Source organism: Notothenia coriiceps, unplaced genomic scaffold, assembly GCF_000735185.1.
Source record: "Notothenia coriiceps isolate Sejong01 unplaced genomic scaffold, NC01 NC01_scaffold00037244, whole genome shotgun sequence".
Lineage (NCBI taxonomy): Eukaryota > Metazoa > Chordata > Actinopteri > Perciformes > Nototheniidae > Notothenia > Notothenia coriiceps.
The window spans coordinates 8,393,272-8,407,718 of NW_011369945.1; the positions used below are offsets into that span (position 1 = coordinate 8,393,272).

The 14,447-nt window shown below is 41.8% G+C and overlaps 1 protein-coding gene across 1 annotated transcript; it reads left to right on the plus strand.

The window, feature by feature from the left end:
* Positions 1-2,778: 2,778 nt before the first annotated feature.
* LOC104965265 (atypical protein kinase C-like) lies at positions 2,779-11,190 on the plus strand. The gene is made up of 5 exons (XM_010794223.1): positions 2,779-2,897; positions 3,707-3,793; positions 7,326-7,461; positions 7,647-7,734; positions 11,075-11,190. The coding sequence occupies exons 2-5, from the start codon at positions 3,744-3,746 to the stop codon at positions 11,188-11,190; spliced, it is 390 nt and encodes a 129-aa protein (XP_010792525.1). The 5' UTR covers positions 2,779-2,897; positions 3,707-3,743.
* The last annotated feature ends 3,257 nt before the right edge of the window (positions 11,191-14,447 follow it).

The window sequence follows — 14,447 nt, forward strand, 5'->3', positions numbered from 1 at the left end:
TCTAAATCAAATAGTAAATAGTCAAATTTAATAAATAATACATGTTGAATGCTCTAAAAACTTCCCGTTCCTTCCTGTTTGAAGTTATAAAGTCGGCCCTATAACAGCCCCAGTAAACATTAGTTAGGTAACTACATTGTCACACTGTAATGATGATTAACTTTAATACATAGACTGACACCATGTTAAGGCAGTGGTTCTCAAACTTTTTCTGTCATACATAATACAATTGTGCAATCCCCCAGTACCAACAACTGAACAATCAACAGGTGGAAGCAATCAATCAAAGCTCATCAGAGAATCATTGCACACCAACGAACACAAAACAGTCTGAGAAAACTGATATTTGGCAGTTGGATTCATGCAACACAATTCATATCCTAAAAAAACGTTTAAAAGAAATGTAAAACTAAATTGTGATGAGTGCTTCCTCCTGTTGATTGTTCAGTTGTTGGTGCTGTGGGAGACCACTAGATGGCGGTATTGTTCAACAGATAACTCTTGAGCAGTAAAGGGAAAACACAGGCTGATGTTTCCAACCAGGATCACTGTCCGCAGCTCCTGCAGCACCCAACATCTGCACAACATCTGTCACAGGCTGCACAACTCCACTCAACATCTTCTAATATGTTCTTCTCTTCCGCATATAAGCACTTTAATTTTAAAACATTGTTAAATCGTAATGACTTGTGAAAAAAGCAAAAGATCCACGAATGCAGTTTTACCCTAATGAATGGTATTTAAGGAAACAATCTAGTCTTTCTAATGTTGTGATATGTATTCATGGCTCTACTCATGCACATTCATTTAATAATGTATCTCTTTGGTACTGACATCAAAGGGAGCTCTCACAGACAAACTACTAAAGGAGCCAATACAAGAGATGTTGTCGTTGCATATTCTGCATAATTAGAGATTCCTCAAGTAATAATGAGTTGACCAGGAGGGATTTAGTATCAAGTACAAAATATACATAAAAGATTAACCATCATCAACTTAATGACACTTTAAATCGGCATAAAACATCTCCGGCTCCGGCTATAGGCACTCAGCTCTGTAACTGAAGTGCGGACAATTCAAACCACAGCTGTCTGATACCAATGATGGAAAACGGACATTTGCGCAGATACTGAAGGTTATTCATGTCAGTGGCCATACTTAAAGGAACCTTTTTTATTATTTAAACCCCTTCCTTTTTACCTGCTGTTTCGCCTCAGTTATCCAAACAATTAGAATAACTCCGGAGCATTTAAAAAGTCCGGCAATTACTTTCAAAATATATTATGTGTTTTAACTCAAAGAAAAATGTAGGATTTAACCATATTTGTCTTTTTTTATCCTTACAAAATAAAAAGATAAAAAATAGCTTCTGTAAAACTGGTCTGACTCTGCTGCAGCGTACGATTAAAAGACTTGATAAACCCTCGTCAAATAATAATAATTCCATCCCTGTAATGTCTTTGCCTGCACACAATATAAAGAGTTACCACAATAACCGAAACATCTCTCTCAGCTCCAACACGTCAGCCCCTCATTGCATGCTTTAACTTCAGATAGAGATGAACCTGAAAGTGCATTTATGCTGTAATCTGTTTGCAGGAAACTCACTGATATAGTGGCTTTATTCCTTCTTTTAGCATTAACATGTTTTTAGCAGCTGACTGAGTTATCTGGACTGTTTGTCTTCAGAATGGAAAGGGTCTATCCTCCAGGGCCACGATTGGCTCTGCCGCTCTGGTTTACACCGTGGGGTCATTATATTCATGAATCTGGTTTAACACAGCGATATCAACCTAACTTTTGAACCTCTCCCAATTTGTGTCATGATAATATTGGGTACAAATGTTGACAATATAATATACCTAAACCATGATGCTAATTTGTAAAAAGGTCTGGTGCTTTGTGAAGTCTGTCTGCAGTAAACAAGAAAACAACTTCTTAAATTCTTGTTTTCTTCATGGAGTTCAGATCAAACAGGCTAACCTTGGACATAACATCGTCTAATTCAGGGTGTCAAAGGCCCGGGGGCCAAAACCTGCCCGTCAGAGGCTCCAATCTGGCCTGCGGGTTGACTTTTCAGAGTGTACAAATTGCAGAAAAGACATGAACCCCAGTTTTCACAACTTTTATGCATTTGGTATGCTTACATTGTATACATAGTGAAGGCAGCTCCCCCTTTAGTTTGTATGGTGCTGTGTATAGATAGTTCATTAAATGTGAACATTTTCAGAATCTCCTTTTTGCACTAAAACAAAGGGAACAATTTGAAATTGTGGTTATTTATAGGATTATACTGCTCTGGCCCACTTGAGGTCAAATGTGGCCCCTGAACTCAAAGGAGTTTCACACCTCTGCTCTGGATAGAGCATTAATACTGTTATTTTCATCTTACTCTTTATTTCCATATTGCGACGCACAAAGCAAATGTAAGGGCTTGACAGACAATACCGTTATGAAAAGAGCTTCAAAATAAAGGTAAGAAGGTGAATAGCTGCTCCGTTTCCTCTGAAATGGGCCAAAACAGTCCACTGACCAAAGGCACATGATGGCTCCTCAGGAAGCTACCCGTCTTTGGGTAGATCTGCGATGGTTTTGCAACCTGGAGTGGCTCTTTATCTCTCACTAACAATGCCCTGGGTAATGACCAGAGACTGGAGGTAATGGCCCTTCTTTTAGGATTGTGTATCTGTGGCATGGCGTGTCTCCCCCTCTCTGTTTAACCACAGAGAAAGTGTATCGATCAGACACATTGATTGTTAATACGTTATCTCCCCCCCGTCTCCCCCCCCCCCTCTCCAGGATATCGACTGGGTGCAGACAGAGAAGCATGTGTTCGAGCAGGCGTCCACCAATCCATTCCTAGTAGGCCTTCACTCCTGTTTCCAGACAGAAAGTCGGTAAGAGCATGAGGGGGCTGACATCTCAGCTGCAGCTCACACACCTGACAGGACCTTTCAGAATACTCTCTGATGATGCTCTGCTCTTTATTCAATCATCAAGCTGGTATATTTCCTATCATTTCATGCAATATCACCATTTTAGTTCTTAAGGTGCAAATCCATCAAAAGCTCCAACATCTCGAAGATCCAACCACAACATTATGTGCATTAATATGTGGATATTGTATATTTTATGAATTGGTCCTGGATATTTTTGATAGTTTTCCTTCCCTTTCATTACCTTATATATTATTCAGATTATTATGATCTCCTAATTGCCTTCTGCATTGATGTGTCCTCAGTTTTCACTCGTGAAAAATAATAACGTGGTGTAATTTTTTCTTTAGAAGAGTGTCTTGTGTGGTGATCTTCAAAAACAAATGGAGGACCCAGCCATACCATACAAAGACATTTAAACATAGAGTTGAATTAGCAATAGTATTACATTCCTCTCAGCTATAATGCAAACACAAAAGCTGACAGATCATATATTCCTGGCCATGTTCATTTCACTGAAACAAGAGTTATGTGGGACTGCACAGAATAGAGGAATAATATTGTTTGTATAATCTACAGCAGGTACATTTATTGTGTTTTGTATTTGGATGTGGAATATACCTTCTAAAGAAGCATATGGATTGAAATTAAAGTGATGAGCTCATATTATCTTTTATAACTGGACTCCTTATGATATCATCTGTCATTATGTATTTCTTTATTTCTGCCTATTAACACCTAAGATGTTCCCATCATGCTCGGTTTTGCAGGTTATTCCTGGTGATTGAATATGTGAATGGCGGGGACATGATGTTTCATATGCAACGACAAAGGAAGCTTCCGGAAGAACATGCAAGGTGAGCATCCTGTTCCTGTACACATATAGCTTGTCTACATCGCTTTATCTTTGCCAAATGTTGTACTGTAAAAGTCAAAAGCCAGGACCAGGTAGAGGGACTGCTGTGGGCCTCCAGGAACACCCTGTGTGATCAGAGGAAGTGTGTGAATGTATAATAATAATAATAATAGCTTAGATTTATATAGCGCCTTTCATGGGACCCAAGGTCGCTTTACGAGGAAGAACAGGGCAAAACAAACATAACAAAATAAAGGCAATCAGACAACCAGTCAGACAGACAAAAATAACAAATAGATTAGGGGCCAAAGGCAAAGTAAGTAAACAGATGGGTCTTGAGGGCCCTTTTGAAGGCGTCAAGCGTGGGGATGTTGCAGATCTCCGCAGGGAGAGAGTTCCAGAGTGTGGGGCGCTGCACACACTGAAGGCTCTGTCCCCGAAGGTTCGCAGTTTGATGCGGGGGTGGTAAGCAGGCCCAGAGCCTGAAGACCGCAGGTTCCGGGGTGGGGCTATGAGGGTGAAGGACGTCCGGTAGGTACTGGGGGCCATGGGCATTGGAGGACTTGTAGGTAAGGAGGATGACTTTGTAGGTGATGCGGACTTGACCGGCAACCCAGTGGAGGTGGGATGAGGGTAGGAGTGATGTGCTGCCACGGCTTTGTATGTGTGAGTACCCTAGCAGCACAGTTTTGGACATACTGGAGCCTGTCCAGGGTTTTGTTCGGAACCCCAAACAGGAGACCATTGCAGTAGTCCAAGCGGGAGGTGACAAACGCATGGACTAGGGTTTCGGCGACCGACTCCGAGAGTGACAGTCGGAGTCTTGCAATGTTCCTTAGATGGAAAAAGGCCGATTTGGTCACAGACTTGACATGGGAGTGGAAGGAGAGGGTGGAGTCGAGGATGACACCCAGGTTGCGGGCTTCAGGAGATGGGGCGATGGAGCAGCCTTCAACCTCGAGGATGAAGTCACCAACCTTCTGGAGCAGCGCCTTGGGTGCCACAACCATGAGCTCTGTTTTCCTGCTGTTTAGTTTGAGATAGTTGCATGACATCCATGCTTTGATGTCATGCAGGCAGTTGATGAGAGACTGAGGGGGGAGCTGGGAGGATGGAGTGGTGCTGAGATACAGTTGGGTATCATCAGCGTAACAGTGGAAATTGAGTCCATGATGTCCGATGATCTGGCCGAGGGGGAGCATGTAAATGGTGAACAGGACTGTGTGTGGTAGCTACACAGGAAACACATCTATACACAAGACTAAATGTTTGGGTTGAAACATTTAAGAGGCCCGATTTAGCTTGTTGGGCTTTTCCCTTCTCTGCAGTGTGTTCTATAGGTTTGTGTGCATGTTAATGCTCTACAAAGACTACAATCGCTGTGTTCCCTCCAGAGGGAGTTTCTCTCCCACACACTGCCTGAAACGCCTCAATTGGACTCCTTTGTTTTCTTCATTAACATAGTGACATCACTTTGTAACACTCATGCTTCTATTGGCTAGCCTCCATTGCATTGTACGTGAAAGGCTCAGGGGCGGGACATCTCTAAGCTGTTGACCAATCACAAGCTGGCCAGCTAACCAATCAGAGCAGACTGGGCTCTGGTTTCAGACAGAGGGTGAAAAGAGGTGCTGCAGCACAGGCAGTACGAGAGAAATAAAGAGCCTTCTGAACATTAAAGCATGGATACATGTCCCATGTCCTCTTTAAAGTATGTTATGTAAATCACAGGGTGTGTAGTATGTTTGCTAGAACATAAAGCATCAGTTTCAAGAAAGCATCATGCGTTTTGTGGTGCACTGTGCACGTGTTAGAAGATCCCCAGTCTCAAGCGCTCCTGCACCACAAACCTCTTCTCCTCATAAACCCTAATGCGGTGCTTCAGCAGCTCCATGCACGTGGCTGCGCTGCCAACATCCAATGTTACTCTTATTTTTCCCCCCACTGAGAAATATAATGAGCACCCATAATTCATCGTGCCTGCGCACTTGCGGGGCATTCCAACTGCGGCTCTGATAAATGCTGGATCAAAGGCTGGGTAATTTAGAGAGGCACCGTTGGGCCCCTATCGGCCCCTGCAATCTGTATTCTGGAGACAGTGGCTGTACATATGCAAAGCAGCATGTTAATCACTCATAATGATTGTTCATATTCATGAGCAGCGCACTTAGAGAGAGCCCTGCTGCATTCCCCCGCGCCGTGGGAGAGGCGGGCCGGTGGGCGATGGATGCTGCTGATAGGATGCAGCTTCTATCAGTCTGATGTAAGCACCAGAGCCACGGCGTACAATGGAGGCTGTCACAGAGAGAGCGTGGGGGAGCGATGTGGGATTTGTGATGTCAAACATCTCTCCACGACAGTCTCTCCCTCACTGTTTGACAATCGTGGAATTACAGCAGAGGGGGGCCCGTCACTGCTAATGAAGGCTTATCTACCAGAGACAGAAAAAACTCTACCTACACATGGAGAGGAAACGCTACTGACTCACCAAGAAGCACAACAAGAACATCCAATCACGGTCAAAACAAGAGGGTTATGTTTGCTATAAATATATGTTCACCATGAGGGGGATAATCTACTTAAGGAAGCTCTTTGCACCTCTAAAAATCACTGATCATTTAGAAATAACCATGCCTGCTGCACGGCTGCTATTATTTATTTTTTTAAGTTTGAGTAATGATTTGGAGGCACAGTGAAAATGTACTTAACATTTCCCCTCGTTAAAGGAGTCTTCAGCCCTGGAGGCTGTAGCTTTTAGAAGGTTAACAAGTTGATCGTAAGCGTGGTTGGTTCAAGTCGGTTCATTACTTCTTTAGCATGTATGTTCTCAGCAGATACCCTGGTGATCTGTCTGATCAGAAGACATGTAGTCTTGATGATGGCACTATGATTAAAGCTTACAGTGTTCAGAATGGAATGGGTCCATCCTCTGGGGGCCATGAATGCACTCTCCAACTTTGGCACTTCAGACCATGTGGTCAATTGTGTTAATTCCCGTCTATCTGGTTTACTACAGTGATTTGTAAAAATAAATCAAAAAAGAGATAAATGCATCTTGACGCTGATTTGTAAAAAGTTCAGAATTCATGCTTTGTCAAGTCTGTCTGAAGAAGACAAGCAAACCTTGTTTCTTGTTTTCTGAATGGAGTTTGAATCGATCAGGGCTCAGCCAAACTGGTTGCTGCTCCATTAACATCCATCATTTTAATATAGCATAAATGCTGTAGAGATGTTATTGTTTACATTCGCCGTTTTGCATTGAATTGGTTTGTTATTGCATCGCAAAATGCAAATGGCTTGACAGACAGTGCGGTTATGAAAAGAACCGCAAAATATATTTTTCACCTGGAGTGCTACAAGAGAGTGAAAGCACCAGCTGTGTTTTAATCCTTTTATGAGTGAAGGCAACACATGTGCAGCTACCACAGGCTATAGATAATCTGTCGTGTTGTGTGCCAGAGGAGATCTTTGGCCTGATGTAGGCCCTCAAGGACAGGTCAGAAACATCATTTTGTGCATTTCTCTCTTCACAGATTTTATGCTGCTGAAATCTGTATCGCTCTGAACTTCCTGCATGAAAAGGGCATCATCTACCGAGACCTGAAGCTGGACAACGTTCTCTTGGATCACGAGGGACACATCAAGCTCACAGACTACGGCATGTGCAAGGTAAGGCACGCATTGATTTTTCAGTCCACTGTGTGGACGGCTAGCGTGGATGATCAATAATGCAGTAGATCAGTATCGACTGGAAGTACTGATTTCTTTGTTTTTTGTCCATCAATTTTGTTCTCGCACATCATATACTTTATTTATTATCAATCCACCCTGTTCCTCCTCCTACACCTCACCAGGAGGGGATCAGACCAGGGGACACCACCAGTACCTTCTGTGGAACACCCAACTACATCGCCCCTGAGATCCTCCGAGGAGAGGACTACGGTGAGTACCGAAATACAAGAACTACCTTTGATTAACCAACAGTCCATAAACACAGGACTGATCTTAAAGAGTAACTTCCAGGTTAAAGACACCTGTGAATAAATATGTAGGAAAAAGATGAATACACTAGATTTTCAAAAATATATACAGAAATATACACTACAGTGACATCTGGCGTCGTTTTTGTAAGAAATGTTCACTTCCGCATAAAAAAGCCTCGGCACGTGACCTCCCGCGTGTGACGTAACATGGGGGAAACAAGGGGGAGAGCGGCCGGTGTAACGTATTAATAAACATGGATCCCAATGCTAGTTTCGACACAGAAGACACAGAAGAAGTTGAACATGAATATTCGAATGCATATGACGGACCACAACCTTATAATTATGAGCCTGCTAGGCGTCCAAGAGACCAGGAGCAGCCAAGGATTAGAAGAAATAACGGCCATCGGAGAGAAATTGAGCTGTGGTGTGAGGAGAACCAGTGGAGAACTGGGCAGCTATCTTGGTGAGTGACCGGCGTTAGCTACAGAATGTTAGCTAACGTCACATCACAACATTGTGAAGTTAGCTATCATATATCAGGCTATAACTAAAGTAGCATTGATAATATAGTAACGTTACTGGCAGGACTGTTGATACTGATCCATAACAGAAACTAATGCGCAAGTATCAGCCGTATCTCGCGTTACCTAATACAACTCCACACTACGGTGCTGTACCGGAGGGGAGAGAGAGAGAGCAGCGTAGGGGGGGGAGAGGGAAGTAATACGGTTTCCTAATAAAGCTGTGGAGAGTATGTGCTGCAGGGAGGTGGATGCACAACGCACCCAGGAACGAACGCTAGCTCCGGTCCTTTTTACTTGGACTCGATGTCCTGACAGGCTGGTATTTGTGCAACCTGCACAAACACAATACTGCACCATGATTACAAATGGTGAAATACAATGTAAAACTACCGAAAAATACCAGCTCCTTAAAACACAACCGCTCTACTCAACGCAACTCTACTATACCCGCGGTCAGAGAGCGGAGATGTGTCCCCTGCGTGATGTAATATGACGCGTTTGGCGTATGACCTTAAAAAAAGCCGTTTTTAAGAGCAGAGCTCAAAATTGCTCCTTTCCCTCTGAATTCATGCCCTTATGTCTCGTAAAACATATCAAATCCTGCATTCACTTTTTAAAATTGTAATTTTCAAGCAAGTTTAAGCATAACTGTAGAAAAAAAACAACCCTGCAAGATGCTCTTTAATATGAGGGGTCAAAATCCCATGCTTATAAAATGCTCATATTTTTTTTCTCTTCATTCCCCATGCCCCAAAATAAATAAATATACCAATTTTTAGGAAAAGTAACAAAGTTTGAGCAGTGTGGGTTTTATATTAACAGAGTTTCACATATTTCAAAACGCGAAGTCTAATAACTGGAGAATGACAAAGATCCTCAGTGAAGCACAAGCCCATATTTCTCACTATATTGTAAGTACAACTTATTAAAAAGATCAGTTTGATGCAACTAATGTCGTCTTAGTTTTATTGCATGATGTTAAAATTGGCTTGTCGTGAATTTAGTGATGGATATTAAACATTTGAAATGTAGCATTTAAAGGTCCCATGTCATGCTTTTCCGGTTATTACCCGTCCCCTTGTGTGTTATGAAGGTGTTTATGCATGTAAACGGTCTGTAGAGTCAAAACCCTCAAAGTACACCCTGTAGCGAGTAAAACACACAGAAAATACCTCCCCAAAACGCCTCGTTGGAGATACGTCACTTTCCATTGATTCTTCCGGGTAACTCATGATGTCATGCGTTACCCGGAACCAAATGGACCAAACCGTGGAGCCGTTACGTTAAGCCCCCGCTGATTGGTCCAAATTGACCAATCCACGGACTTCCTCACACACACACTCAGTGCATGCTCTGCTGATCTCTCCTCCCTGGCTGCAGGCTGATAACAGACAGTTGGGATCACGGCGAAATTCTCTCTGCAGACCCATTCTCACAGCGTTTATCAACCTTTTCCTTACTCAATATCAAGCCACACTTATTGTTTTTACTTCGGCTGTGACTTTGTGTGTGCTCAGGGTGAGTTTGGCTGTGTTTCGCTGTGTATTGCTAAACAAGGAAACCACACCTCCACGGAGCTCAGCGCGATTCACAACGTCCCAACCAATCAGAGCACACTGTGCTCACAGGGAGGGTGGCGGCTGGAGCTATTGGAGCTACAACAAGCCGTTAAAGGCAGAGAGTGAAATTCAGTGAATACACGTAGTTTACAGAGATGCTGTATGAGAAACCAAAGTGATTTTGGAAAATCAATTAAGCACAATATAAATCTATTCTAGTAAGCCTCAACAATGGAATTATGATCAGTGGAAATGGCCATGACATGGGATCTTTAAGTAAGTGTACACAAGTATACGAATCTATATATACTTAAAGTAGATACAGATGCTTATTCAGATTTGTTTCTGACAGTTGGTCAATAGGGACTGTCCACGACACTATAAACCAATAAACTAAACTAAACTGATAGCTGTTAACACATTATTAACCCACACTAATAGAGTGGTGCAGGATTAAGACTTAAAACCCAGACGTGAGTTAGCATTTTACCATTTCCTGTCCCCTTGCCACATCACAGAGTGGTGTTAAAATGTGAAGATTATCCTGCTGAACAAAATGTGTCATAAATGTGTCTTTGCCACAGATTTTATAATCCAAAATCTAATGAAAAAATACCAATGTTTGTTTTCGAGGGAACCCTTTTGATGCTAACTTCTGGGTCAGACTATAAAAATATGTCATCACTGCACCACTCTATTAGTGTTGCTGTGGTGTAAATGCCTAACAAGCCGCCCAGCTGCAATGATAACCAGATGTACAAACAGATTATATCCATAAAATATGGCCAGCTGCAGTATACTAGGCAACTGCGTCCCTAGTGCACCTGTCGGGGAGTACAATCAGCCACATTGTTGCGTGTATTGTTGTGGCATTCAGGAGTGTCAGACCACCATAGTTAAGGTTGTATAATGCGTCAGCTTTGTTTGACGTTCAAAGATTTCCAGTTAGATGCCACGTTAGCTTTCACATTAAATGCATCACCCATGTTTGTGGCTCGAGGCTTTTGCAATATGCAGCCAGCATTCTTTATTCTTAAACGACATCACGTCTTTGACATTTCAACATGCCACTTAAATGTATTATCCAAACAGGTGTGTCTCAGACTTCCAGTTGTGAGTTCTACGTCTATATATGCTTTACTGCTTATGACTTGCCTGACTGCAAGTTGGAACAAATCACGATACCTTTCATCGTCTTCTACGTGTCCTCCAGGGTTAGAGGTGCCCTGCATTGACGGCAAGCCTTCAGACACTCCCTCATCCATCGACCCTGGAGAGAGGAAGAAAGGACTGAGTCATATGGCAGCAGCTCTACTGACTACAGAATAAGGTCTAGAGCAGTGGTTCTCAACTGGTGGATCGCGACCCAAAAGTGGGTCGCGGACCGGTTTCGAGTGGGTCGCAGATGTGTGAGTGAAGAAAAACAATTTTTTTTTTTTTTGGGAAAAAGTCAAACTTTTATTTTGAAGGCCCGATTTTCTAACGCTGTGCATTCAGTCAGCGTTGGACTGGAAGTACCGGGGACCATAAAAGGTTTTGAAAACTTCTGTCACATAGTGATCATCTTCTCAATAAAATATCTTTACTGATGTTTTTTCGAGTCTTCTGGCCAATCAGAATCAAGATTGTTGCCGGAAGTCCCCACGGAGAATAACTTAGCGGTAGAACTATTCACATAATGAAATATGACCCCGGTTTGATGCAAGATGTCAGAACAAAGTAAAAAACAAACAATGGCATAAAATATTATTAATATGTCGGGTAGTAATAGATTTATTTATTTTCTTCTCAGAGTGTACCAGAATGCATAGCTTGTTAGTATTTCTAAAAATCTCCTGGGGGAGGATCCCCCCCAGACCCCCTTGCTGGGGTTGGGTTTTCAGCATGTGTGCCTTTTTATATAAGTTCAGCTTTGATTCCATCATCTCATTAAACCTTATTTAAAAGCATTATTTAGTTGTGTGAAGGGAGGTACAGTAAGGGATATATGCCCTGTACTTTACTTTAATTAATAATGTATGCTGAAAAGCGTATATATCACAGCACCATCTTTTGTTGAATAGATTTGAGTGGTTCAAAATGTTGGGTCGCAATCTATTGACTAAGGAAAGAGTGGGTCCCGAGGCCTGACCAGTTGAGAACCACTGTTTTAAAGGACATTAAGAAAATCTGTTGCATGTGAGCTGAGCAAGAAATTAATATTTGAGTAATGAATGTAACACTGTGGAGCCGGGGGTTTCGATTGCCAGTTCGCTTGAGAGAAAAATGTGTGTCAACATCCCACAATGCTCTATATCTGCCGATGAAAAAAATGTAATTTTAATTTCACAGATCAAGTAATCCCTCTTAACAGAGTAGGTAATGGAAATAACAAAAGGCGGAAAAATATAGGCATAACAAAAAGAGAACCTAAGAAAAACTTAAGCCTACAAAATTAACAAAAGAAACAAAACCTGACATGAGTGAAAGCGATCCTTTCTGAGCTGAGGCTTGGCACAACCATTCGGAGAAACAAACAAGACGAACTNCCCTAGCGTCCCTATGGGCCCGCCACCACTGGTGGCAACGCACTGCATGTTCCATCGGGAGGCACTTGTACACATCATTTAAAAAAAAATTGCAACAGGGGGGTCCCCGCCAGAGGATAATGCTATATGGGGGTCCTTGGCATGGCAAAGTTTGGGAACCCCTGGTCTAGAGCAGTGGTTCTCAACTGGTCAGGCCTCGGGACCCACTTTTTACTTGGTCAATACATCGCAAACAAACATTTTGAAGCACTCAAATCTATTCAACAAAAGATTGTGCTGTAATATACGCTTTTCAGCATACAATATTAATAAAAGTGAAGTACATTGCATATATCCCTTATATTCCTTCACAGAACTAAAGTATGCTTTTAAAAAAGGTTTAATGAGATGATTGAATCAAAGCTGAACTATATAAAAAGGCACACATGCTGTAAACCCAACCCCAGCACACTNTCTATAGGACCTAACATTCATACACATTCACACACCGTTGGCCATGCCATCGGGAGCAACTCAGGGTTAAGTATCTTGCCCAAGGATACATCGACATGTTGACTGCATGGGCTGGGATCGAACCCACAACCTTCTGGTTGAAAGACGACCGCACTCCCTCACAGCCACAGTTGCCCAGTTGCTTAATGAGATGATTGAATCAAAGCTGAACTATATAAAAAGGCACACATGCTGTAAACCCAACCCCAGCACACTGTTAAAAATGATTTGTTGACTCAACTTGACTAAGTCAAGTCATCTTGTTGCTTTGACTGAGTTAAGTTGTGTCAAGTTGATTCAACATTTATTGTCAAGTCTATTACACTTCAATACATTAGTTGATACAACTTGTAGTCTGTTGACACAACTTCATGTGTCAAGTTATTTGGACTAGAAAATATTAGTTTAGATAACTTAAGAAGATGTTGGTTAAACTTATTTGATTGAGTTCGTAAACATGTGTTAATCAAGTTGGCTCAACATGTAAACTTCTAGTACCAAGTGAATTTACTCAAGTTAACATTACCAGCTTACCTTAACAAGCAACTAAAGCTACAAAGTATACTATAATCAACATGACAACTAGCTTAGTCTAAATATTAACACATGAAAAAATAGCTGAAAAGACATTTAAATCGAGGACTGTTATTACAATATCAATAACTGAAGAAATGAAGAACTCCAACCCACACACCCATTAACTGTTCAGTGTTGCCTTTTTAATTCAAATAAGTGTGTCAATGGATGTCAACATATCATAAAGACCTTAACTTGAACATGTAGCACCAACAAAAAACACCCTCTAACACACCATTGTTTTTGGCTCTGGGCTGCTCAAAAACTGAAATTACACTGTCCGCATGAGATAACAAACTGTAATTGAGTGACTTGTTAAAGCAGAGTCCATTCTGAGGAGTGAAGTGTTCAGGGTTGCTGCAGTAAAATGCAGTAAAAACATACATAGAAATGTATCTCTCTTAATTTAACTCGTCAGTAGAACATCAAAACATTTTAACAGTACTGACAATAATCCACTCTGTTCAATGGTTGACAACAACAAAAATCACACAGTGTCTCCCCAGACACATCCAATCCAAATGGTAGCAATATAAATGAAAACCACAATAGACCCGCTGAACAAATATTTTCCTCACAACAAACAAAAAAAGAAACACATTGGGACGATTGCAGAGACATCTTCCTAAGACAACATAACATCTCTTACTGAGCAATTTATTCCTTTAGAGAAAAACAAAAAAAAAAAAACTGGGAGTGCACGAGTCCAACACAAAAAAACAACAATAGACAAGGCGCTGAATACACACAGAGTATTACCATTAATAGTCAAGGTCAGGCAATGTCTGAATCCACTTAGGTTACAAAAGCATTGGGCTCATCACCAAGGTGACGTATGGACCGAAAAAAAAAAAAAAAAAAAAAATCCTCTTCTTCCTCGACTCACGAGGGCGACATCGATGTAAGGAAGCTGGAAGAGGTTCCTCACATCTTCAACGACTGAAAGGATTCCAATCACCTTTCCCTTGATGACGTCCTCTTCAGGATCCG